At 39.4% G+C, this 27,701-nt stretch overlaps 1 protein-coding gene across 3 annotated transcripts in view; it reads right to left on the bottom strand.

Moving 5' to 3' along the window:
* The window catches only part of SH3RF1 (SH3 domain containing ring finger 1), a 217,346-nt gene that overhangs the window by 17,718 nt on the left and 171,927 nt on the right, over positions 1 to 27,701 (bottom strand). For all 3 annotated transcript variants that reach the window (XM_032332580.1, XM_032332579.1, XM_032332578.1), the window contains exons 5-10: positions 21,523 to 21,825; positions 16,550 to 16,660; positions 8,463 to 8,626; positions 7,097 to 7,267; positions 4,281 to 4,540; positions 3,037 to 3,398 (exon numbers count right to left, since the gene is read on the bottom strand). In XM_032332580.1, coding sequence (XP_032188471.1) covers positions 3,037 to 3,398; positions 4,281 to 4,540; positions 7,097 to 7,267; positions 8,463 to 8,626; positions 16,550 to 16,660; positions 21,523 to 21,825 — 1,371 coding nt within the window. The remainder of the gene's footprint in view (positions 1 to 3,036; positions 3,399 to 4,280; positions 4,541 to 7,096; positions 7,268 to 8,462; positions 8,627 to 16,549; positions 16,661 to 21,522; positions 21,826 to 27,701) is intronic.

Genomic DNA, 27,701 nt, shown 5'->3' with positions numbered 1-27,701 from the left:
CACTATCTAAAGAATTTAAGTAAATGGATGATGCTGATCACAAAATGATGAAATCAGATAGAGATAACAAGGGGACTGTCAAATACCTAGATACCTGCTGGAAGTCTCAACTAAAACTAGGTCTCTATACAATTAGAATCTCTGATATACTTTTTCCTTGAATTGTTAATCATTTAATCTCACTTTGGATCTAATTCTGATCAACTGGGGGAATGGTGGGGACCAGCAGGGGGTGGAAAGGTTCGGTCCGTGAAGCAGAAATATTGAAAACTTCGAAGTAAGCACCCAAAGAGAAGTTGGCTATAGTCAGATTTGAACTCTGAAGTTTAAAAGAACTGATTTTAAAAGTCAAAGAAAATATATGCATGACCTGAAACTCAAAAGAAAAGAGACTTCAAGAGGAATGGGAAGGCTCTCCAGAATGAAATTCTAACCATACAGCTGCAAATTATCTGCAGATGAAAATGAGGAGGCATCTAAAGGCACTAATGTGATCCCCCAGAGAGCGGCCTAATGGGCTCAAATTTTTAAAGGACTCGGCACAAAAAGATCAAGGGTCCATAAGAAAGAACATACTGTGGCCCATAACAGCTTAAACTTGAAATAAAGGGGTGGGGGGACAGCCTTAAAGTAATGTTTGAAACAAGAACAGGAAAGATACAGACCTGCTGTTTGAGATGGATGGTGGTTCTCAGAACACAGAAAGAAAGGGGAGGATAATTTTCAGACTAGAAAGAAAGAACAAACCTTGATAAGAGGGAAATGGGTGAAGAGATTGGGATTTAGAGATCCAATAATTCCTTGCCAGGATGAATTCACCCCAGCACAGAGAGAAAATTAAGGGCTAAAATGCAACAAAATAATCTTTGACTAATCCTGGTGAACCTGAAATCAGGTCAACTCAGCAGGGCAAGAAGGGAATGTGTAATCCTAACTTTCAAAAAGTAGACAATATTGCACTTTGCGGACTGTCTGGAAAATTCTGGAATAGTGTATTAAATGAAGTCTCCCTGGTAGATCCAGAACACTCAATGAGGCATAGGAGATTTAGGAAGGAAAATTTGTAACCTGTGACAAAAGTAGAGGTGACAAAAACTTCAGGAATATAGCCTTAAAAAAGAAGATAACTCTGAAATAAGTCAAGGTATCATATAGAAAGAAGATCAACAATTTTTATGTAGCCCCTCAAAATAAAGAAAATGGCATGGGGTACTCTGGAGCTAGGGCACTGATGGTCAATGAGGGTGTCCAAACACAGGCCAGTGGCTATCTGCCAAGGATGGGGACTCAACAGGATAACCTGTTAGGTCCTGTATTAGTTGCTGCTGTAACAAATTACCACAAATTTTGTGGTAAAAATCATGTCCTAGGGGCGCCTGGGTGGCTCAGTGGGTTAAGCTGCTGCCTTCAGCTCGGGTCATGATCTCAGGGTCCTGGGATCGAGTCCCGCATCGGGCTCTCTGCTCAGCAGGGAGCCTGCTTCCTCCTCTCTCTCTCTCTGCCTGCCTCTCTGCCTATGTGTGATCTCTCTCTGTCAAATAAATAAATAAAATCTTAAAAAAAAAAAATCATGTCCTAAAATTAGGACAGCTGGGCTACATCCCTTACAGAAGCCCTAGGGAAGAATTTGTTTCTTTGTCTTTTCCAGATGCTAGAAGCAGCTGCTTGCATTTCCTGGCTTGTGGCTCCTTCCTTGAATCACTTTGATCTCTGCTTCTGACGTCACATCTCCTGTGGACCCATCCTCCTACCTCCCTTTCAGGAAGATCCATGTGATTATATGAGGCCCACGCAGATAATGTAAAACTATCCCTTCATCTCAAGACCTTTATAAAATACCTTTTGCCATGGAAGGAAACCTATTCTCCTTTCAGGGCTCAGGAATGGAGACATCTTTGGAGAGCCATTATTCTCCTGGCACAGGTCCCTTTCAAGCCTGTGATTCAATGAATTCTTTCCTGGGAGGGAAGGAACTGCAGAGTCCCTGTTCTCAATGACTCACTGTCCTGAAACCTTAAATTCTGAGCTACAAAACAATCTTTAAAGATATGGACAAAGATGAACATGTCAGCTTGAGTACAAGTTTAATGTAGTTAATTATAAACACTGAACAGATACCAATCTTTTTCAAAAAATGCTAAGGTTAACCCAACAATTAAATATTAACTTTTTAGTAGGCTGTAAAGTTTATTTCCTTATAAACCCCTATTTACAGGCTTATGTAACCATTTAAATAGAGTGACATACATTACCACTGAACCAGGTGGCTATGAGTTTATGACTACCCTAGAGCTCCCCAGAATTAGACTAGAACGTTAGGAGAGAATGCACAAAATACTGAGGAAAATACAGGATTTTCCTCAGGCTGCTACTTCATTTGACTGTAATACAATTACCCAGACTTTACTGTCACTCTTCAATTTCTGTTCACAATTACTCACCATCAATTTTCCTTGCCTCCAACCACCTATCTCCAAACCCAACCATAGGTTAGTCTTTCAAACACAGTTTTCCACTAATTTTTTCTTGGAAATTCAGCCCCAAATGAGAGATTTTTTTTTTAAAAGATCTATGAATTTAGAAAATAATTTTTCACCCATATTTCAAGTCAAGAGGAAAACTATCCATGCTGATTATAATCAATACACTGTAGAAAAAACAAACCCACAATCAACACTTTTGATCAACAATTTCAACCCTTTTGTATATTAAATTTTTTTTATAGAACTGGCTGAATAGGAAGAATTAAGGACAGCACAATGATGAAAGAATGAGCAACTAAAGAGTAAAGGAAAATCATCCATGAGATGTAAGCTGCACAAGAAGTGACTAAGCCTTATTCACTGTGGTCTCCTAAACATACAATACAAGGCCTGGCAACTAGTGGGTGTTTCAGTGCAGAGAATCATGAATCGAGCACCTGGCATGGTGACTCACACATGGTAAGCACTTGAAGGTCTGCTCAACAATGAGTCCTTTCATTAGTTAGAAAGGATGGGACACAACATAAGCAGAGGAATAGGACATTGATCTTACTTTATTATCCTTGTCTGGCTTTGTTGCTGAACTGTTCCCACAGGCCAATGAAGCACTGTCAGGAGAGGTGGGGAGTCCAGGAAGAATGGTGACTGCCCGGCCACCAGGCTCACTCTCCAGAGAGGCAGTGGTGATGTTTGCAGAGGTCAGTGAAGCAGCCGCAGCACATGCCAGGGGGGCACTGACTCGACCCATGTTTATAGCAGCCACGTGGGTGGCAGGGCCTGCCATTGGAGATGGAAGTTGTGGGGAGGCCAAAGGATGATGGGGCAGGCCCACAGATGCAGCACCCAGGCAGGCGGTGTTCTGTACTTGGATGGGTGTCACCGCTGCTGTAGGGCGTTCTTGGTTATGTGCTGCAACTAGTAGATGACAGGAGAGAAAACAGCAAAATTGGACTTTCTATCAAATGCTACTCACCAAAACATGAGTCACTTCACTACATCAGACCATAATGAAAGGCTACATTGCATTTTTACAATAAATAATGGATGTATGCTGGTTTAAAAGCACTTAATTTTAGCTGGGTCCCTAGACACTGTATTTCCTTCCAGATTAGTTCTTTAGTCTGTAGAGAGCTTGGAAACTCAGCTATGACCCCAGGCTGTTCAGTTAGAGAGGTCTTTCTGCAGATTTATGGACACAATCTGTCTTTGATGGTACTCTAGAGTGTCAGATTAGGTTGGCCCCCAGGACTTTTCAAAATGATTCTCTTTTCAATCAATCAATCAATATAATATTTCCCTTTTATTATCAACCATTTTTCCATCTTTTGGTTTTTATGATAGAATTGACAAATTTACCTCACCACTGTTACCCAAGACTCTTGGGTAGGTTTTCAATGCTATAGAAAGAAGAAAGTTATTTAAGATCCCACTGGGTCTAAAACAGACTTGAGATTAAGTTCATCAGAAATAATCAGCACACTGGCTAGCTAAATACAATGTTTTCACATGGCTAATGGCACTGAGACCTGAGCTCCTATGGTCTTGACTGCAGAAGTCTTATTTTCAAGTCCTACTGACATTCTTAGAATTAGCCTAATTTCTTTCAGACTTTCAATCTGTAGATCAGGCTTGATGTGTGGGGCAGGCTTAGCCGAAATAAGCAGATGTGGAGTACCACTGACTAGACTGTGCCTGCCTTATTTCCTAATGTTCTTCATTACCGTACCACAACATCTGCGGAAGAGCTAGCATTAGCCAAGCAACCCTTTTCCTGGTATTTTCTGGTCTCCTCCTTACCTGTCCTCACAGCACTGCGGGCCTGGTTGACTGTCATCTGCCCAGTCATGTGCAAAAAGACCTTAGCCTGAGGACTTGTCTGGATGTGAGCTGCTGACACCACGGCTGTGGGGACAACACTGGGACTCCCGGCCATACCATTTCCCTGGAGCTTCTGGGTAGGCCCACCTGCTGTGGAAGGACTGACTATAGTCACCCCTCGACTTGTCTGACCAGCAGTAGACATAGGGACTTTAGCTTGGGAAGCATTTGTCACGGTCCTGTCAAGACAGAAACAAACAGAAAGCCCAATCCATCAGCAAAACGGAGGAGAGAACAATTAAAGGCAAGAAAAATGACTCTGGGCTTTAATAGAACATTTTAAAGAATGAATGGAATTATTTTTACCAAATATAAGAATCACAAATTCAAAGTAAAGATGGCCCTAAAGGAGAGGAAGGTCTGGAAATATACTGTGAGTCACAGAAAATTACATGTCATATTCTGCTCAAGAATATGTGTTTACCAGGTTCAGCTTTCCATATCAAGGCTCAACACCTCCACTCCCTTGAAGGCCCTGGATTCTTCTGCCTCAGCCATCAAAGAAGTTGATCTGTTTGTTACTGCTGCTAGTAATGTTAGCAGTTTCACTCCTTTCTCATAGCTCTGCTCATATTTTTTTTTGCCCTTCTCTCTGCTTGCAGTTCGGCATCACACAGGGCCTGTGCGCATGCATGCATGTGCAAATATACATATGCACACAGTCTTGGAATATTCTCTCTAGCTTCTCTTGACCTATCTAATTCTCATGTATGGTATAAGGTCCAGCAAAAACCTCTTGCTTTCAAGAAGCCTTGCCTAAGGCTTAGAGCTTAAGACCTTATGAGTCTATTGTTTCATGTGTATTTCTTCCTTCTATGGTCCCTTGATGACAAAATGTGTTATTTTTACCATGTAAATTCTTTATTAAATACTCCTGATTCAGTAAAAGTACCTTGAAAGCAGGACCCCCATGAAATGGTTCTTTTACATTCTTCCAGTTACAGGGAAATAGACAGCTCTAAAACATTTACAGGTTGAATTAAATTAAATTAGGTTCAATGTAGTTTTATGTCATGTATTTTTTTTAATATTCTAAATTCACATAAACAATTCTATATATAGTAACTTTCTACTACATAGAATACTTCATTAACTCAAACATCCTTATTATTTACTATGATAAATAACAGATAATTTATTGTAAGAAAGCATCTTTCCAGAAACTTTTAATAATTTGTTTTTAAGGTTATGAAAATGCTTTCCTTCATTGACTTAGTCTTTGTTGTGGTTTGGTTTGTTTTATTTCCCTCAGTTGTTGTGCTGGTTTTTTGTTTGTTTGTTTTTTTCTCACTAGGGAAGTTCTATCTGCCATTTTCTGGATCCTGAATGTAGATTTTAACATATACAGAAAAGAAGGTTTATATTGACTAAAAATCTGCAAGTCAAATTGAAGCTAACATTCTGTCACCATCTGCAACAATAGTGATTTTCATTTGATTAGGCTGCTGGCCAACCTATAAATCAAGGCCAACAGCTGACAAACATGTCAGTTCATTAAGCCATTTATTTAAAATCAGGGTTTTGAGGAAAGATTTAACACAGCTAAACCTAGACCATTTATTAAAAGCCCAGTAGCTAAAACTGGGGCTCCTGCAATGCCATTATAGGTCTTTCCATTCAGTTTCCAAGGCTACTTTCCTCAGTGACAAGAAGGTGGACTATCTTTAAATAAATTTGGGGTAGGGAGGAAGGAAAGAAAATCTTGTATACTTAAAGCTCCTATTATCCTGTAACATGGTTTTTCAACCTCAGGGACATTTTGGGTCAGTCAATTCCTTTTGGTAGGAGGCTGTGCTGTGTACTGTAGGACATTTAGCAGCATCCTTGGCTTCTATACACCATATGCCAACAAAAACACAATCAAAATTGTGTTTAGACATTGTCAGATTCCCTTGAGGAGGAAAATCACTTTTAACTGAAGGATCAAGGTCATATTTAAGGAATTTTATTTCTGATTGTTTCATAGAAATTAATTGCCAAAATTGCAAGGAAATCACCAAGTTACTGGAATAAATACAGAGCCAAACACCTAGGTTTAAGCACCTCACGGTGCAATCTCAGACAAGTCATTTAATCTCTCAGTGCCTCCGTTTTCTCACCTGTTAAGTGGGGATAATAATAGCAACTATGCCAACAAATTGCTTAAGGACTCAAGAGTTACTATGTGTCATATGCATTTTGAAATCTGCCTGCTTGGCATATAGTAAATGTTATGTAAACATGTTAAGAATGTAGCTTTTGTTTCTACTAAACATGATATTTTTTTTTTTTAAAGATTTTGTTTATTTATTTGACAGACAGATTACATGTAGGCAGAGAGGCAGGCAAAGAGAGAGGAGGAAGAAGGCTCCCTGCTGAGCAGAGAGCCCGATGCGGGGCTCGATCCCAGGGCCCTGAGATCATGACCTGAGCCGAAGGCAGAGGCTTAACCCACTGAGCCACCCAGGCGCCCCCTAAACATGATATTTTTTAAGCAGAAAAATGCTGAAAATGGTATAGTTGGATCTTCTCACACGTAACTTCAAGCAAGTAACTTAAAATCCAGTACATATATTGATGGAAACCTACAATTTCACATATACCCATGTAAAAAGTAAGCTAAGAATTTTAGAGTTAGAAGGGATTTTGCAATTATAGATATGAATTTTTAAAATGTTGGCTACATAACAGGCAATTATAGTGTGAACAAAGTTTCTCTGTTTAGAACTTAATAAACCATTTATTCAAAACCATACCTTGTGACTGGTGCCACATAATTGCCAGGGAAAACCCCTATCTTGCTGGTATGCATCGATGTCCCTTTGAACCAGCCGTCCTGGCAACGCTCAAACACTAAAAACATTTCCCCTTTCCTCAGCTCCAGCTCATCCTCTTTCCGGGGAGTGTATGGATATATAGCAACATACCTAGAATAGAAAAGAGTATGTGATTCCAGGCTGAGTAACAGATAAACCCCAGGATGCATAAAAATTCTTCCTTGGTACAAAGTCTTGAATATTCCATACATGTGTAAACAGAAAATAGAATCCTTTAAACCTGTAAGTAGCACTGGTAATCTTCCACTGAAAAAGATTTTGCAGCCTACATTTAAAAGACAGGGGCCTTCCTGATTAAAGAACTGCCAACCTGGTTCCCCCAGTGTGAAGGTGACTATCCCACCAAATGGTATTCGTGGGGTGTGAAAGAATTATGCAGCTTCCCAAAGTGCCTAACCTGCTGCTGGGGATTAGGGACCCAATGGGAAACTTGAGCTTTTCAAATGGCACTTGTTAGACGTGGGAAGTAGCCCCAAATGAGGACATATGGCACGAAATCCCACTGGGAGGCACAACATGCTGCCTTCCACACACAAGCTGAACCTAGAGGCTCGGGTTGCACCTGCTTTTGTATGCTCAGCCAGAAAAAATGCTGAATTTGAGAAAGTCAAAAGGAAAAAAAGCCCAGATCATAGAGAGTACAAAACCACCCCACAATGCAAGGTGACTATGCCACCAACATATGGAAACCAGGCAGGCAACACTAACCAACAGTTTTTGTTCTTTTTTTTTTTTAAAACCAGGGCTCTGATGTGTTCCACATATAAAATCACACAATGTAGGAGCACAAAAATCTAGCTGTATTCTGCCATTGGTAAGCACTGAACAAGACAATGAGACTTTTCTGGATACTTATTTCTGGGGACTTCCAGCTTTTCACAGGCACACTCCCTCTAGATCTGATCTGTGTGGAATATCTTCCTGTTCCTTGGTGTCTTACTGCAAGGAATGAAATTGGAGACAAAAAGCTCAAAAAGAAATCATACAAAAAGATGGCTCCATGTACATACAGTATTATGAAGACGCAAACACTGTGCTTCCCTAAACTGTAAAAGGCCCTCACTCAGCAGGATGGCTGCCTAGCGAGCTCATGTGTTGGACCCATTTTGTCTCAGCAGTTTCCTAATTATATGCATGACTGGGTGTAAGTTTGCAGAATGCAAACCACTTTGGTGAGCCATAAGCCTGTCACCAGCTCCTATCAGAAAGGTGTTTGTCTACCTTTGCTGATTGGGTTTAGTCTGAAATGAACTTTAAAGCAGTAATAAATGACACCCTCACTTACACACTGGGGCGAGTCTGAGGCCGTAAATGTGCAATCTGGTCAGAGGGTCCCGCTGTGGGCCTCGGTCCCATTCCCACAGCAGCAGCAGCAGCAGCAACAGCGGTAGCAGCGCCGGGAGGTGTGGAGGCCAGTAAGGGGGGCGGTGGAAGAGGAGGATTCATTGTCTGGTATGAGGAGAGACAGAGAAAGAGAGAGAGGGGGACAGAGAATAATAATGAATGATTTATTTATTTACATCTTTTATGGAAGGTGGAAGGGAATAGGAATCAGCAATCATAGGAAAAGACTTTCATGGAATCCATAGGGAGCAGAACCAGCAGGCTACCTTGTATGAAAGCCTCCTCTTAAAAAAAATCTCATCCCTTGTTCTCCTTTAAGATCTTAGAGCCACAGCAACTTTTTCAGCAAACAGGTAAGTAATGTCACTTGGGAAGAGGGAAAGGGAAAAAATGGAACAAGAGCATGTAATTTTAAGATTAATAGTATTTTTCAGTATAGACTTGGATGCGAACCCCGATGCTTTTCAAGGGGACAGCTACAATGTCACACTGCTTGCTAGGAATTAATCTGTGATTGTTTCTGTAACTTGAAACTTAAACACAACATACAAAAAAATTTAGCTGTACTATATCTCAAACCATTCCTTCAGAAGAAAATTTCCTTTGATGCCTGGTTTCCAAAAAGCCCAAACAATAGCAAGCCACAATCACTGGGCTATTGTTGCTACTTTTGCTTATTCTTTTCTTAACTTTGCCAGCTTTTGAAATTTAGTACTATCAAGGCTGGTAATCTTTAACAAGTACACTAGTGAAAAGCTGCTGGTTCCTTTATGGGCACAGCCTGATGGGGTTCTGCCTACAGAATTCCATGCCTTTTGAAAATCAATGGAGCAATTGTTACTTTCTGATCTATAAACCCAAGATGATTCTTTAGGGTCTGTATACCGAAACTCCTGGGAAAACAGGCACACAAAGACTTGCCTGAAACCCCACCTCACCCTCCCCAAATCTTTGAACCACTAGATGTAAAAACTGAATCAAAAGAGAAATAAGGAGACTAAAGAATGCACCTAGGAAAGCATAAATGGTTTCTACATATCAGTGTATAAATACGAAAAAACCAATGATCTCTAAACATAGTTCCTAACAGTCATTCTTTTTCTATTTCGTAAAATAAAAATTCATATCTCATCAACACTTGCTTCATCTGCCGTTAATGTACATAGTTCCAGAAACACAATAAACTCAGCAAAAAAAAAATTTCAGAGTTCTAGACATATGCTGCAACTGTTTCACACATTATATTTAATTTTTTGCTGAAATGGCTTTGGAGAAGGATTTTTCCCATACTGAAGCTGAAGGTGTTGTGGAACATTCAGTGCAGAAATAAATGCGTGCAGAGCTCCTTATAGAGCCCTAACCTGGACAAGGCAGAGGTGAGCTCCAAGAGTTAGAACTGCATGAACATGACTCACACTCTCCATATAAAACAGCAGCCTTAAGACTTGCTACTACTCTGGAACTGCATGCTTAGAATCTTCAAAAACTTTTGACCAGGAAAAGGTCAAGCATTCACTCCATTCAGGTTCCCAGTGACAAGGAAGAGAAACAAAGATAATCCTGGTCAAACACTCAGCACCAGTGACCTGGGCACTTCACTGGTAATAAAGACACATCAGTAGCTTGTCAGGCAAGATAACACAACACGTCTAGACTGTACCCCAGGTATTACATGGAGACTGTAAAATTACCACTCAAATGATTTTCACTGAAATCTTCCAAAGCCCAGTCTCTGAAGAGCATGCCTTGGGAAGGAGGAAGACACACTCAACAAGGAGCCCAATGAGAAGTGCTCCTAGAAATTACTTAAAATAGTGCTTAGGGCACAGAATCAAAATGCTCTATGCTCTACACTCTGAGTAGAATTCTATTTTCAAGAGAAAAGGAAATTAAAATTGTCTGTTATATCTTAACTTTATTAAAGCAGAGGCTGTACTAAATTAGCCCTATGAAGGAAAAGGCAAAAAAAAAATCCACGGGCCTGATAACAACACATCACGTTCTGTCAACGAAATGTACAAAAAAGGTCAGCTTTTAAAGTTAAAAAACACAGTGAGCAAATGTTTCATGTACATCCCTTTCACAAAAAGTAAGTCAGAAATCACTGGAGATATGGCTTAGAAGAAGATATTCTGAAAGATCCCAAAGGTTGTGCTTGAGAGAAAATGCAGTTCTCTCTCTCCTTTTTGTGGTTGAAACGGTCTTTAAAAAAATTGGGCAGAATTTTTTCCCCCAATGTTGGGTTACATATCTTTGGGGGAACTGTGTGTATGTGTATGCATGTGTATTTGGTATATAAGCACACAAAGACCGAGAGAGAAAGTCTGATTAAAATCAGATTCCTAGATGTTGTTCAGCCCTGTGGGGTTGGTAAAATGATAGGGCTCTGGTGAGTCCAGGGCTGTGACAGACTAGGAAGTACTGTGGGTTGCTTTATAAACAATTTAAACTGAAATAATCTGGTGATGTGGAAGTTCAAAAGGTAATCCACTATGTGCTGTGCTTCAGGCAGTTTGCTATCCTGCAAGACCTGAAATTTCTACAGAGCAAACCACAGCCTTTCATTCACCCAGAGCTGACCTGGAGACCTGCTTATTATTTCATAGTCCAGGCCAGAGCAGGCCCCAGAAGCCAAGATTCACTCTCCACCAGCAGAAAAAACATCTATGGGCCTGCAAGAAGTATAGATCATATTTTGCTCATAATATTTTGTAAATATTGCTCAGAACCAAATACCACACTTAAAAGCCATTTTGACTAAACGTTACATATTAATTAATAGGAGCTTAAAAAGAGCTCATCCCTTGTAGGTTTTATTTTATGGAAATGCAGCAGGTCTATATTATCAAAGTTGTCTAGAACTATGGGCCAGGCCACAGAAATACTAATATAGAAAACTGGATGTTATTCTGATATTCATTAAAAATGAGCTTCTTCCTTGTGTTTCTATAGATTAACATCTTCTGTTCACGGTCTATGGTAATGGTCTGAGACAAGAATTACTACTTCTGAATAAATAGCTTAAAAAAAGACAGTGATCCACTAATGTGAAATGATGACACTTCACCACACTCAGGTTCTGTTGCCCTGACCCACTGACCTTGAAAGCAGCATAGCTTTACACTGTAGAAGGACGTGGGCTTTGGGGTCAGAAAAACATAGATTCTAATCTTTGCTCAGCATCTTAGGGCAGTCCTCAATTTCCCTATGTTAGAATGAACACCAGCCAACAACTGTCCTTTCCGAAAGGGCTGGATTCTAAGCCAGATAAGCCACATTTGCTAGTGCACATTGTGAGTGAAAAGTTGAAGTGTGTGGTGTAACACACCACTCCTCTCCGGTGTCCTCTCCTCTTTTTGCTCCTTCATGGGACCAAAGAGTGGTTAGGTCTGGATCTGGCTAAAGATAGGTGACAAGATCCATTAGGTTTTAAGCACGGCCACGGGCTACATCCACCTTACCAGTAAAGTGCTTTGCTGGTAAAGTGCTATGGAGTTTGGGGTACAAGTTCAACCAACGATAAAGGATTTGTTTTCTTTCCAATATTCCTTTAGGTATGCATTTCCCTCACATTCATTTCTACCTCCCAGGGTAAAAAAGTGACTGGCAGGATAGACTTTGGCATTTCTGGGTTCCTTGGGCAAATACCATGTAACATCCCCCACTGCCAGCATCCTTTTTTTTTTCCCTTGGACATATGAATTCCAGTTAACCCACTTTCAGCCCTACACTTCAACATCTCTAAACAGCCCCTCTGGGTACTGAACTCAGATGCATGTATACAGGCTGATGGAGACATGGTTCCAACTGCTCATGCTCCCTCAAATCAGCATGTTAGCTACTTCAGCAGTGTAGAGCAGCGTTTGTGCAATTATGTGAGTAGTCTGCTTTATTTTATGCAACGAATAGGAAGCAGAAAAGTAGAAATACTGACATTAGTGATTTAAAAAAACAAACAACAACAACAAAAAAAACAACAAAAAACTTAGGTGTCAGAATTCAATAAAATTAAAATAAAGATGGAAGGTTCCAAGTCTTAAGTCTCAACTGGATGCTGACTGGAATTAAGCCAGTCAGTGCTGAGTACAACTATGAAGAAAAAGAAATAAAATTAAAGAGTATTTTTAAAAATACTAGAAATAGATGCTTAGATAATGTTGTCTAAAGGGCAAGATGTAATTAAGAATTTGGCACTTCTTTTTTTTTTCTTTTTTCTTTTAAAGATTTTATTTATTTATTTGACAGAGAGCACAAGTAGGCAGAGAGGCAGGCAGAGAGAAAGAGGAGGAAGCAGGCTCCCCGAAGAGCAGAAAGCCAGATATGGGGCTCGATCCCAGAACTCCAGGATCATGACCTGAGCCGAAGGCAGAGGCTTTAACCCACTGAGCCACCAAGGGGCCCCAAGAATTTGGCACTTCTTAAATATCTCTCTAAGAATTATTGTTCTACATTTGATTTATAAGAAGAGATATCTATGATATTAATTGGCTTTGTATAAATTACATAAGGTCTCTATGCCTTAATATGTCAACCTGTAAGATGGAGTTATAATTAGAAATAGTTTAGGTAAAGCTGCCCTTCCCAGTACCCTGAAGCACAGCAGAAGCCCATTAAAGAGAAGCTGTTGTTATGATTCATGAGACTATGAAGTCAGAAAACTGTCTTACTCATTTTTGTATTGCTGTCACCCAGCTTTGCAGATAGAAGTTAACAGACCCTCAGTGAGCTTTTCACAAAGGAGAAAATGTTCTGTGCTTCTGCCTCTCTTAGGACAACATGATATGGATCAAGAGGCCTTGGTTCCTATGTGCTAGAGTCCTTTACTGTTGTTGCTGGAACGTTCAGGCCATATTCTACCCCTATTCCTGATTTTCAGAATTCTCACCAATTCCAAAGGCTCAACTTGTACCTCACAAACTATGTGACACTGGCAGTTCCACTGCCCTACTTCCAGAGCTCTTCCCTGATCCTGGTGATAGCAGTAAGTCCTGCTGAGTCTTCTACCAGGGCTCCAATGGCTAATTCCATATTGGCTATTCTGAGAACATACATCATTTAATTTGCTTCTCTAAATAGATACACAAGACATAAACTACGTGTGTACATGTAAAGTTTTTTAAGTTAGGGTTACACATTTTTGGAATGCAATCTGCTTATAAGTTGGCCACAGGCTGTATTTGGCTTTTACTGACCTGCCTAACTGGTGACATCTTGCGGCTAAACACCTCTCAGCTGGTACAGGGGATCAGGGATTATTAATCACTTATTTAAGAGTTCTTCTGCCCTTGTGCAGAAAATACAAGACTAATATAGATCCTCACCCTCCTCCCTTCACAAAATTAGTTGGGAAAAAAACCCTCACTACTATTAATAGTCTGATGTCTGAATTAGATAGCTATAATGCCAGTTTTGCTCCTAATATTAGAGATCTAACATTTTAACTGTTACATGTGAAATGTGTAGGACAATATGCTAACTTCATTCTGCATAAAAGATTAGAAAGTCTCAATTCATGATAAAATGCTAGAAATAATTTTCATTTCCTATTCTACTGTTGCCATAATAAATACACACCATGAAAAGCATGGTTTCCTCTTGACCAAGCTGCATACTATTGCTATGACAGTGCTCAAATTCTTTGAAAATATTTCAAATTTTAAATAGGGTACTTGCCATGATTAATGTGAGATACAGAGGGTAGATGCTGCTGAGATTCATCCCCCCCCCACTTCAACTTAACATATTAAATCCAAAACACTGCTGCCAACCTACCAGGGACTTGGAGATCTAGACATCTCCTGGGATGACAGACAGGTCTGTTTATAATTAGTTTTTCATTAAATGGAATTGGCACAGTAGACACACTGTTTAATAAACCTTCCTCTTGCTTAACATGCAGGCTTTCTTATATAATCCTAGCATGAAATGGTTGAATATAAATTAACTTTTGTATATTCATGCTCTCTTGTGACCTGTATCACTGATTTGCCCTAGAGTGTGCCTCCAGCTAAGAGCAACTGGCCATTTACTACACTGTAAAATTTTCAGCCCACAAGGGCTGAAATTCAGCCAGCTCTGTCTTTTCCACTAATTAATTTTTCTAAGATCAGAAAATGCAGCCTTTTTCCCTTAAGAAATTATGCTAGAATTTTTCCACACGAAGTAGCCATCTGGAAATGGAAATATCAACTGGTTGTGTATGTATTGGGGTGGGAAGAGAAGGAAGGAAAGGAGAGAGTCTTCTCTGGAGATGAGAGGGCAGGATGATTATAGAAGTTGGCTCTGGTCAAAACAGGCTAACAGAATCTCATGAAAACCAATAAAAGTTAACTGAATTTCACCTTCTCCCTAGAAAAATCAGCACAACTTCTCCTGCACCAAACAGCTGTACTATCAAGGATGCTGTAATCATTCTGGGACCATTTAAAAAAAAAAAACAAAAACAACTTTAACCTCTAACCAGAACATTATTAACTTCCATTTAAATGCAAGAACATGCTTAACTCTATAAAAAGTTTTCTAAAGTCTAAGTCAAGCTAAGTAATAACTCCACATTTATTTATATCCCACCTTGTTTCAAAGGAAAATGAGGACAATAAAACTCGATGGAGCCAACATCTCTACTAATGTGCTAATACACTGTGAGGTCCTAGTTGGGGTGGGGGTACAGATTTCGCTCTAAGCATTCTAGCAGAAGGAAACATAATCTTTACAACATATATAAAATCCACAACTTAAAAACAAACCAGCTGCCTAGAAGCCTCACTATTCCTGGTACAGAGAGCAGAGAAACCATAGCACAATGAACCAGGCCCAATGAACCAAGGCATTCTGAGAACCAACCAGTGGCACGTGTGACAGACTCACCTTGTAACAGTCTTCAACTGAGATCGATAACAAGATCAGGAATAGTCAACCCTACTATATTCTAGGCATGGTGAGAACTTTCCAAAGTAGATAGTATTGGTTTTATTTTATAGGCAGGGAGACAAAAGCTTAAAGAGGTTGAAGATTTTCATGGTCATGTAAACAAATAAGTGGCTGATCTGGGCTTTCAGCCCCAGTCTGTGTTCCCATCACTGGGCCATGCTGTTTCTCTGACAGCATCACAGCCAGGTGAGACTCTGTAAACCAGTTTACAGGGTTGGGGCCCACTGGGGAGATCTGATGCACAGATCTATCTTTTCTATTCTCATTCAACTTAGCACTGAAAGAAACAGTCTGAAAGCACAAGCCAAGGCATCAGCCTGGATGAGAGGTGCCTCACAATTGCTGGTATCTTGCATATGCCCGCAATTTCAGGAAGCAGGGATTTAAACTATTGTGTTTCTGCTACGGTTGAATTTGCTTGTTTCTTCTTCCCTTTTAATTTTCTCTCCATAGTGTTCTTCTCTGCATTTATCTCCCTTGGCTGCCCTCATTTCTCCTACTGATTTCTGCTATGAGGTATGTTGTAAAGCAATTGGTGTTTAGACTCTATAGGATGCTATGCCTTCAGGAGGAAAAATCTGAGGGAGGTTTCCAAGGCAGCACAGCCGCAGCTACCATCATGGAAGACAAGAAACCAAAAGGTGAATCATAAGTGGAGATTTAAAATCAACTCATTGTGTGACTCAAAGCAAACCGTTTAGCTTTTTGGATCCCGGTTTCCTCAGTATTTCTATAAAGATGTCTTTGTAAGAAACAAGTGAAGTCCAAAAAAGCAAAAGAAATGAAAAAGAAATGCTCGGTTAAGCCTTTGGGAAATCAGGCTGAACGTTAATGAAAATTAAAAGTATTTTGTAGAAGTCTTCTAATGGCTTCAGGCCACTGATCCTCACTGCTAAAAATTATGCAGGAAAAATTATGCAGGCTGTAGGCAAGAGGCTTTCTCATTTTTCTGTGAGATGAACAGAGATAACAGATGAAAGAGATCCACCCCTACCTAACAAGTGTCAGTGTAAACTGCAGGTGTTGGGAGGTGGGCTGTGCCAGATTAATGGGACTGAACAGCTAGGAGAGAAACAGAGATGGAGAAGCTATACTCACTCCAAGGGCAGCTGGGTAGGGAACATCCGATGGGAAAGTGAACGAGGGGCCAGTTGTCACTGGGCTGCTGGGGGGCGGGGTCACAATTAACCCGGTGGTACTTATATGAACCTGCCAAGAGGAAAAAGAAGTTAATTAAAACACAACTACATTAAATACAACAGACTGTACTGGCTAAACCTTGGGGAGGCAAGTCACAATTTTTAAAAAATATGTATCTGTAGTTTCTATTATGTGGGGAAGGCAGAAGCTCTTTCAGTTTATTCAATCCACATTTACTGATTACCATCTGTATTCAACATTGGGTGGTCATGTGATAAATACTGGCCACTGTGATGTTTTACATACAGAATTCAACTGCTGTTGGCTTTTGCAATAACATACTGCCTCCCTGGGAAGCCACTGTGAACCAAACTAACCTTTCACGTGGTTAGTCTGGCGCTTGACTAGCCCACTAGCAATTTCCTTGAAGATCCTGTTAAGGTAGGTCATGGCTGAATACTCACCTGTCTATCAATATGTAAATCTATGTGAAGTGCTTAAGGTATTTTGTTATTCTCAGGATCATTTTTCATGACTCCCACTTTTCAGTGGGGATGCATAATTAAAATGCAGCTGCCTAGACATGCCTAGAGCAGGTAATTATTTATAAAACCTTTAAAGGAACAAAGTCAAGCCAAATTAGCTGTTTTCAAAGGTATCTTATCCCTGATACTATACAAGATTAATTTACTAGAAAAAAATTGAGTTATTCAGGTCATTTCATTGCCTGTGTTCAGTTACTCGATCAATTTCACTCACACTGCATATCAGGTCCAACTAGAGAATGCCATTCATTACTTGATGCTGCAGAAGTAGGTGTGTGGGTTTCTACACAAATGGGATGTTTTCCCTCCACTATTAAAGGAATGTGATTGGCTGGTACCTTGTTTATCCAAGGAAACAATGATACACCAACGCCAGACCTTTTGTAATAAAACTTAATCCCAAACGTAGTTCCCACAATTCCCATATATTAAGAAAAAGATTATCAGGACAAAGAAAAACTCTGAGATTAGTTCCCAGAAACCTGAAGGAACTCTGAGTTTCCCTGCTGGGTTAGACCTTGCCAAGGCCAGGGATAATCAGCATCACAGCATACAGCATACATACATTTATTTATTTCCACAAATAAATCTACGTTATACATGAAATCCACATACTTTTAAAATCATATCTGTACCTGTTAGCTCATACACTGATTGAACCAAAGGCTTAAACTAAGCAGATCTAAGGGATAACCTAATAACAGTTTCTCCCCAAACCCTCCTGTGAACCAAAGTGTTATTTTCAATCAATTTCTAATGGGAAGAGCACTGATTTTTCATCCTAGGATAAAATCTAGTGGTCTTCAGCTGTTTCAACTAATAAATCTGTTTATATACATACCCCAAGGACATTTGTAAGTTGGCACCACATAAAAGATGGAGTTTTTCTGAGAAGATGCTATGAAGCTCACTTCAAAATGCATGCCATTATCATGGAACCTTTGGGGTAGGAAAAAAAAATACCAAAATACAGCTTCCTAGACCTGACCTTACATATATCTAAGATTAAAGATCTCATAATTTACTGATGTTTCTCTAAAAGCCACAGGCTGGGAGTCAAGATAGTTAACTGCTAATGAGTTTATTGTCTTAGAGCTGGACCAGAGTCTGTCTAAGGTGTGCGCCATCATAGACCCAGGAGTGAAGCAGTGAACACTGAGATTCCTGCAGGCACCAGCCACCACAGGGCTACTCTTAACCCTGGAGAAAGGAAGAGATAAAAGTCACCAAAGAGTAACTAAAAGCAGAAGCAGCAGAAGTAAATTGGCTGAGGGTGAGCACACCCAGAATAAATGCCCTGAATTGGGAAAAATTGATTTTCTACTGTTCTCTTTTCTTCACAGAACAGCAATTTAGCTTGAGCTCCCCCACAAAAAAGGGCTCTGTGGAGAGGGAAAGAGGTGGGGAAAGCAAATGGAAATGAGTGTGTGCACCTCCGGCTCCCCTGAAGCCATTGGCAGTTAAAAAAAAAATGCCACAAAAACACTTAATATTATGAAGTATTCCTCCAGCTGGCGAGGCCAAAAAATATGACTGTGGCCAGAGACAAAATGTCTTGGTTACTTATAGCATCATATGCTTTTACAGATGTCAGTTACAGACATCTGTGCGTATTTATTTTGGTGACTCACCTGGACAATATAGTCTATTCTAATTTATGTATTTGCAAGTTCAGCCTTTACTCAATAGTCAACAAATATAATCACAAGCAAGCCCAAGACACAAGTTCCTCTCTTCTGTCCATTTCCTCATCCTACTGCCTAGAATTTGGATGTCATGGCAAGATCTCTAGATTCTAAGGATATTCTAAGAAACATAAGGATAAGGTTCTACCCATACGATGGAAAGGTGAGCTAAAAAGCACCATCACATCAGCACTGACTGCCTATATGTAGATTTCAGTCAGGTGAGAGAATAATGAACTCTCACTTCTCTGGGCTCCTTACTGCGGACTTTCTAAGCGCAACCAAACCTAATTAAGGAAAAGCAAGAGCGAAAATGGGCCAAGTCAAGATAATAAAATATCCTTTTTCTCAGCATGGAGGAAGGAAAGGTAGGAAGGAAAGGAGGGAAAGAAAAATGGGCCAGAGCAGGAGAAGTCAAATCTCCGGCTTGGTCCTTTGTGGGGCAAAGGAAAAGGACAGTCCTATTTTAAACAGTCTCACATGAGCCATCTCACATATACACCAATCTCCATGGTTAGGAGAATGTTTACCAGTCACTTATGTTACAGTCACTCATTGCTTTACTATGGATTGTGGTTCCCTCCAATGTATACAGTACACTAGACAAGTAGTGTTTTCTGTAAACCTGGGCTGGAGAAGCCAGTAGCACTTGAAACATCTTCCATCAGCTTCTTGAAATAACTTCTCCCTGAGGCAACACATTACCACCTAAAACAGAATGTATTCGAATATGGGAGGAGGGGTGAAATAGTTGAAGGGGAGACTGTTTTAATGGAACACAGAAAGAGCCTTGTTTCCTAAGCTACTCCAACCAAAACAAAAATAGCTCTATTTTTATAGTCTTCATTCCCAGCTCTGGTGTGGCAGCGTCAGACATGCTCACACCTGACGGCTGAGTTCTCTACAAAAGATATAAATGCTAGGTTTATCCTCCTTTCTCTTTTAATTTTCTCTAATGCCCAAAGATTACCTATCTATTCTTTTAAAGCTATTCCTATTCTGAGTTGCCACTGTTCTTACCAGAAACTTACCTTTTAACAAAACATCATTGTGCAAATGTTGCTAGGTCACAAAATAAAAACCTGAGTCAAATGATTCCATTTTCTTGTAGTGAATGGCCATGGTTACTAGCCACCTCTGTCAGAACCTTATTCAAAAATCCTTTGAACCTTTCCAGAGTAACCTCACTTGGTATTTCTATAATCCATGTCTATTTTGTACACAGGTTTAATCAGTTACATGTAAAAAGTAACATAGTTCTCTCTACCCATTTTTTAAGAGACTCATTCATTCAATAAATATTTACTGAGTGTTTATCGTATATCTGACACTTGGGATATATTGGTGAACAAAAAAAGAACTTTCCCCTCACCACACTTATGTTCCAGTGGGCTATGTCTGTGTCTCCTAGTTTTCTCATAAGATCAAAAGCTTCGTTTCCCCACCACCGAAAAAACACCAACAAACCACAATCCCATTCAGAAAATGAATGCATTTAACTCACAACATGTAGGATGAATCTAAGGGAGCAGGGTCAAATAAATGAGGCTGAGAGAAAATAATTTTTAATAAAAATGGCAAGGAATACCAAACACCGTGTCGTAAATGTTTATTCTACAGTCCAAAACAGGCACTTTAATTAACTGTAAACTTTCTGAGGACCAGGACTATATGTGTTTGTTTCTGTAAAGGAAAATAATTGATTTTTGTGTTTTGTTTTGTTTTTAAAAAACCACAGCTATAATATAAAGTAGAGTGTAAAATCTGCATGAATTTTAAAAACTAAATACAAGACTTGAAAGAAACTTCTCCCACTGTGACAGGCGCTTTGGACAGGGCTCTTTGACCTTTGGGTTGAGGAAAAATATAGCCGTCATCTAATTGGATAATTACAGCCGTCCTGTAACTCAGGCAGAGCTACTTTAGTGGGCTCACTGTGCAGTCCAGAATTAAGGCCTAACACAGGGAAGTCCTATAGTCCATTATCACAATATACATGGTGCCTAGAAGGGTCTAGTAATTGGGCACCAAATAAATGCCTGTTGACTGAATGCATGTTTCCAATCATCTTAGGTGTTCTCTTTAACACAAGAACAATGTGGGGCTATTTCTTAAGACAGTCCAAAGTCTTGATGAACTAATGAGATTTTTTAAAAAACTAGGCTTATTTCTAATTTAAATTAAATGTTTCTTCATGTCGTCTCTCTCTCTCTCTCTCTCTTTTTTTTTCCCTAGAACTCTTACTGGGAAGCCTAAAAACCAGGGTAAGTCACACACATGCAGGCAACTGTCAACTTTGAGTTTCAACTGTAGCATCTGCAGTTTGGATGAAGATAAAATTTTAGTTGGCAAGCTCTCCCAAAGCAGCCTTGTGACAAGGTTCTGCAACACTGAGCAGTTGCCTGAAACTTAGTATTATTTAAAACATTTTATCGTTTCCAATCCTTCCTTTGAAAATGACTTGAGTAGTTTTGGGTTAGTTTTCTCTTCTCCATTTTTCTACCTACAGAATGAAGAAAGGCTTTACTTCCCAGGAAAGCTACTATTCTCCCCCCTCCCTTTTTTTTTTTTTTTTTTTTTTAAAGGAAAGCTATTCTCCTCGGAAGGCAAAAATAAATAGTATTTTTCAGCTAGTAAACAAAGATGCTTCTGGGTATATCACTTTGTGCCCAAGCTCTTCTCACACCTTTATAAGATTTACCTGAGAAGGGGCACTGCAGGAAAGCCCAGATAGCTCACTGATGCGTGCAGCAGCTGTGGGGTTACTGGAGCTGATGAGGACTGGAGGGCTGATCTCCATGGAGTGACGGTTCTGGGATGCCTGGGAGGACTTGCTGGCCATGGTGAGAGATGTAAAGGAGTGGCGCTTTTTGGTGTTCTTCTTGGTGTCAGAGTGCTTTGGGGCATTGCTGCTCTGGGCTGCTGCCGAGGTACATTCTCCAGCATCCACTCCTGGCACAGGAGGCTTATCCCATTCTATCAGCTGCTTAGCAGTCGAGTTAAACTGCAAACCAAGAAATCGACATAGGACAGTTACACAATTCTCAAGGACTCACTGAGATTTATTTTCAATCAGCTTTTATCTAAAATTGGAACATCACCACTTTAGAGTTTGCATGTGCAAGTATAACCTTTATTTCCACATGAGATGTCTTTTCTCTTTCTGGGATTTCATTGTATTTGTCACCAATAGATGTTAAAATAAGAATAAACCATTCTAATTCAAGACCAAAAAGGTAAAGAAATTTCCCCAAGAATTTTCAGAATACCTAATTTTAAAATTTGCCCGTAACAAATGAAGATCTGTTTCAGCTCACTGTTGAAATCTAAAGAAGAACAGTTAAAAAAGGGTACATTTGTCTGACTGAATCCTCTATTGCCTGATAACGGCCAGGTATTTGCTCAGAGCACAAGTGAACATTGAAGGGGCAACTCTGGGGTCTGGTATAAATGGGCAAGACAACAAAGATGACACCATTATAGGTTAACTCATGTACTGCCACATAAATTAACCTGCTGCTTCTATGAATTTTGAAAGAAGTTCACAAAAAAGCTGGTAGACATTCTTGATGTTTGTCATGTCACTGCATCAATTCTTTTCATTTGTGCTTACAGTTTAAAATCATAACGGGGTAAAACATGAAATCCAAGTCCTGTTGGCAAGCTAACTGTCTATTTGAAAAGTTTTCTGACTACAAAGGGTCCAAGGCGTCAAAAGCTGTGCACCAGGCCAGTAATAGCAGCAAGAAAGAAAGGAACACAAGATTTGTTTTCCCTGAGGAATAATAAAATGTTTCCAGAAAGCTGCAATAATAACAAACTATACAGAACTTACCTAGATACTACAGTAAAATAGGAAATCACTGAGCACTTAGTTTAACCTCTCATAAAAAAAACTAAGACGAAAAATAATAGACTTCTTAAAAAGGTAATATAGGTAAATATTAAGGGTAGTAGGGATTTTCTCATTTCAGCTTTGCACAGTCAGCACTTCACAAATGCCGATCATCAAATGCTATTTTCCACCCACCTAAATGGTTAGGACCATGTCTCCTTACCCTGTTGATGAGAACGTCCTACTCAAAGAATGGAAATCCTGACAGTCAAGATTTAACAAAGTGAACTTGTTCAGGCACAACCGGGCGCTCACAAAGCTGTACTAATTGCAGCTCTGTAGCCAGGGCTTCTACAGATGATTGCAAATTGATTAACAATTTGTTCCTGTGGCTCCGCAGGGACTTGAATTCATCTGGCCTGTTTGATCTACAATTACTAGGGAACATCTTTTTCAAACATGAGCATGCATCATGATAAACTTTCCACATGATAAACTTTCAAGAATAATAGGCAGTAATGCAACCATTAACACCTACCAATGCCTGAACTATCAATGGAGAAAGAGGATCATAACTGTGTGTTATGTGTTTAGGAATGAAGAAATGAGGTACTATTAAACGGTGGCCTTATAACATTATAATGGCCTCTGACCAAGAGACTACCTTGGTCTAGCCATCTCATCATCTGGTGGTCTCTGAGAAAATCAGATGGCCAAAGGAAGAAATGTTACTGTTTTACTATTACGGTAAGAGTGGTCCAGACTTCAACAATGCCAGAAGAAAAAGAGTCAGAAAATGCCTTCTAATATAAACTCATCTAGATCCCAAGGCACAAATCCTCAAAGTGTGACTGAATATCTGCGCTGGAATCTGACCAATTAACTGGACCCTCATGTCGCACTGAGTTAAGAAGTAAGGGAAGGAACTGAGAAGACTTCCTCCTCATGAAGGCTAAATACAGGAACTGAAAAAACTATCACATCTACTTCATACCTTAGTTAAATTAATCCTGGGATCAAATCATTGGTTCCATTAGTGATGTCTGCTTTGAAACAGTCTGAAACAAATAATGGTTTATTCTTATTTAACACAGTCTGAAATATTCAGACTATTTGAAATAGTCTAAAATATTACCATAGTCTAGTCCTGTTCATATGTAGCCAAGTGTCAGTTATAGTTAATATTGTATTAAAAATTTAGGCTTCTGTATGCTGTGCTCTGGAATAAACATAAGAAATAAAGTATTGTTCCCTATATTTCCAGTTGTATATCTCATTATAAAAATACTGGGTGCTTCCCCCATATCTTTTCCCGTATCATATATTTTCCATTAAAATAAATACTCATTGACCACATGTTAGGTGTTACATAATGTGTTAGGTGCTAGAGATCTACACATGCAGACAAATGTCTCCTGGTCCTCAAGGAGTTTATAAACAGACTTATAATTAACACATGCACTCTCAGTATTTTCCTGTCTTCCTTCTTTTATTCAGCCACACGCTTTCTGAGATTTATCCATATGGTTCTATGATTCAGTCTTTTTTTAAAGTGCTATGTAATATTCCATTGTGCAGATACACTACAATTTATTTATGCATTCTATTGTTGGTTTATATTTGGGGTCCCCTTCCTTCCCCTTCTCTCCCCTTTCCCTCTCTTTCTCCTTCCTTCCTTCCTATAGATTTTGGCTCTTAAGAGCAATGCTGCTGGGGTATCTGGGTGGCTCAGTCTGTTAAGCATCTGCCTTCAGTTAAGGTCATGATCTTGGGGTCCTGGGATCGAGCCCCACATCGGGCTCTCAACTCAGCAGTGAGTTTGCTTCTCCCTCTCCCTCTGCCCCTCCCCTTGCTTGCGTTCTCTCTGTTAAATTAATAATAATAATAATTTAAAAAATAACAATGCTGGCATCAATAATCTTGTATTTTTTGGTGGACATAAGCAGTTATCTGGATACTGGATATATGCTTAGGAGTTGAACTGCTGGGCAACATAGTTGGCATGTTTATAAAAATAAATTTACATGCAAAAGTAAGTGCATACAAGTAGACACATGGTGGTATGGTTCCGACCATATAGTAGGGAATAGTAGACCAAAGACAACAGTTCTGGTCCTCATCCATAAAATGAGGAAGTTGGACTCCATGATCTTTTTTGTCTCTTTTAGTTCTCCACATGCGTAATGCATTATCTCACTTTAAACAGATATAATTTACTTTTCTATTTCACATCTTTCATTTCTATTCCTCTAAATCACCTATTATATTCCCCCGCATTTCATTTTTACACACAGGCAGTCATATTTGTTAGTGGAAAGCTGCCATAATTTAAAATTACTTTGGACTTCTGAATCAGTAGAGGTTAGTACTAAAAAATGCTATCTTGCTGCCTTTATAAGTCCCAAAGCAAATAACAAAGTCAAGACTATTTGTTAGAGGGATTAAATAAATTGGGCAGAAACCCAAAGAGACTTTTATTGTAAGTGTAACTTAACCTTCAGTAACAACAGGAAAGCAAGGATCTGATGGCTTTTAATGGAATTTTGATAACATTCACTTATGAATGTTTGTTTGAGTGTAGGCTTTCTGTGACATTTATCTAACCATGACCTTTAAGTTTAGGAGTGCACTCATCACCTGCAAAATAAATTTGTATCCTAATATACCTTCCTCCAAGCATTTGGTAAGGAGTATCTGATGAGACCCAAGTTGCTTCCAAGGTAAAATTAAGTACACTAGCGCTAAAGCAGGGCAAATGATATTTGTTAATCTCTTAAAACTGTAATGTCCATTTCTGGTAAATTCTAATATATAGATGGAGTATTATCAGAAGTATAAAGTATGAGAAAGGAAATACTGACAAAATGCTGATAATAACAACAAGGCAGCTGAAGAAATATCAAAATAATCTGTATGCACATGTCTGTGTTTTTGCTAAAGAGAATATAATCTTTTTAAAAGATGGAACTTACATTTTTTGAAAAGAGAAAAAACATTAATGAAAACCAAGTTGAATAGTCACTATTTGATGCAAAGCTTTACAGAGGAATCAGTCTAGTTTTTGACCTCCAGAGAACGTAAACAGTAGGTCTGAGAAATGAGAAACAAGTGATCAAATGAAATAATTACACATAGTGGTCAGATCAGGCTTCTGAAATAGAAAATAATGGTGTGTAACTGCCTTTATACAAACTGGTCAGGAAGACCTTTCTGCTGAGTCTTAGGCTGCACTCCACCATCTACCACACACAAAGGGATGGAGGAAGGGAGGGTAGGGGTCACCTTGACTGGAGCACAGCAGTGAAAAGAGGAGTGTAGGGAAGGATAAGCAGATAGGGCTGGATCATAGAGAAACTTGTCATGGGAAGGCCTCAGTTCGGGTTTTATTCTTAGGGCCAAGGGAAACCTATAAAGAGTAGGCTTGTTACTAGAATAGGAAGGAGCCTATTCTAATTCACAGCCCTTGAACATAACAGGTTTTTGAAGAAAGGCAAATAAACTTTTAAAAACACATTATATGGTGTTGTGAAAATTGGACACATGCAGAAAAATGAAATTGGACCATTTCCTTACACCACACACGAAAACAGACTCAAAATGGATGAAGGACCTCAATGTGAGAAAGGAATCCATCAAAATCCTTGAGGAGAACACAGGCAGCAACCTCTTCGACCTCAGCCTCAGCAACATCTTCCTAGGAACATTGCCAAAGGCAAGGGAAGCAAGGGCAAAAATGAACTATTGGGATTTCATCAAGATCAAAAGCTTTTGCACCCCAAAGGAAACAGTTAACAAAACCAAAAGACAACTGACAGAATGGGAGAAGATATTTGCAAACGACATATCAGATAAAGGACTAGTGTCCAAAATCTATAAAGAACTTAGCAAACTCAACACCCAAAGAACAAATAATCCAATCAAGAAATGGGCAGAAGACATGAACAGACATTCAGCCATCAAAAGACATTTCTGCAAAGAAGACATCCAGATGGCCAACAGACATATAAAAAAAGTGCTCCATATCACTCGGCATCAGGGAAATACAAATCAAAACCACAATGAGATATCACCTCACACCAGTCAGAATGGCTAAAATTAACAAGTCAGGAAATGACAGATGCTGGCTAGGATGCGGAGAAAGGGGGGGACCCTCCTACACTGTTGGTGGGAATGCAAGCTGGTGCAACCACTCTGGAAAACAGCATGGAGGTTCCTCAAAATGTTGAAAATAGAACTGCCCTATGACCCAGCAATTGCACTACTGGGTATTTACCCTAAAGATACAAACACAGTGATCCGAAGGGGCACGTGCACCCGAATGTTTATAGCAGCAATGTCCACAATAGCCACACTATGGAAAGAACCTAGATGTCCATCAACAGATGAATGGATAAAGAAGATGTGGTATATATACACAATGGAATACTATGCAGCCATCAAAAGAAATGAAATGTTGCCATTTGCGACAACGTGGATGGAACTAGAGCGTATCATGCTTAGTGAAATAAGTCAAGAGGAGAAAGAAAGACAACTATCATATGATCTCCCTGATATGAGGAAGTGGTGATGCAACATGGAGGCTTTAGGGGGTAGGAGAAGAACAAATGAAACAAGATAGGATTGGGAGGGAGACAAACCATAAGTGACTCTTAATCTCACAAAACAAACTGAGGGTTGCTGGGGGGAGGGGGTTGGGAGAAGGAGTGTAGGGTTATGGACATTGGGGAGGGTATGCTTTGGTGAGTGCTGTGAAGTGTGTAAACCTGGCGATTCACAGACATGTACTCCTGGGGATAAAAATATATTATATGTTTCTAAAAAATAAAAATTTTTTTAAAAATTTAAAAAAAATTAAAAAATAAAAACACTATAAAAGTAATGTATGTTTGTTACTTTTACAAAGGAAATAGTATAGAATAATATGAAGTAAAAAGAGAAAAGCCTCAACTAGTTTCCCACATTTATCTCCCTTCAACTCACTTCCCAGATGTATCTAAGCTTAACAATTTAGAACACTCTTTCATATATTTTCTATGTAGACATTG

This window comes from Mustela erminea, chromosome 2, assembly GCF_009829155.1.
Source record: "Mustela erminea isolate mMusErm1 chromosome 2, mMusErm1.Pri, whole genome shotgun sequence".
Classification (NCBI taxonomy): Eukaryota; Metazoa; Chordata; class Mammalia; order Carnivora; family Mustelidae; genus Mustela; species Mustela erminea.
The sequence above is the reverse complement of the archived record's forward strand: the minus strand, read 5'-3'. Positions and strand labels throughout refer to the sequence as shown.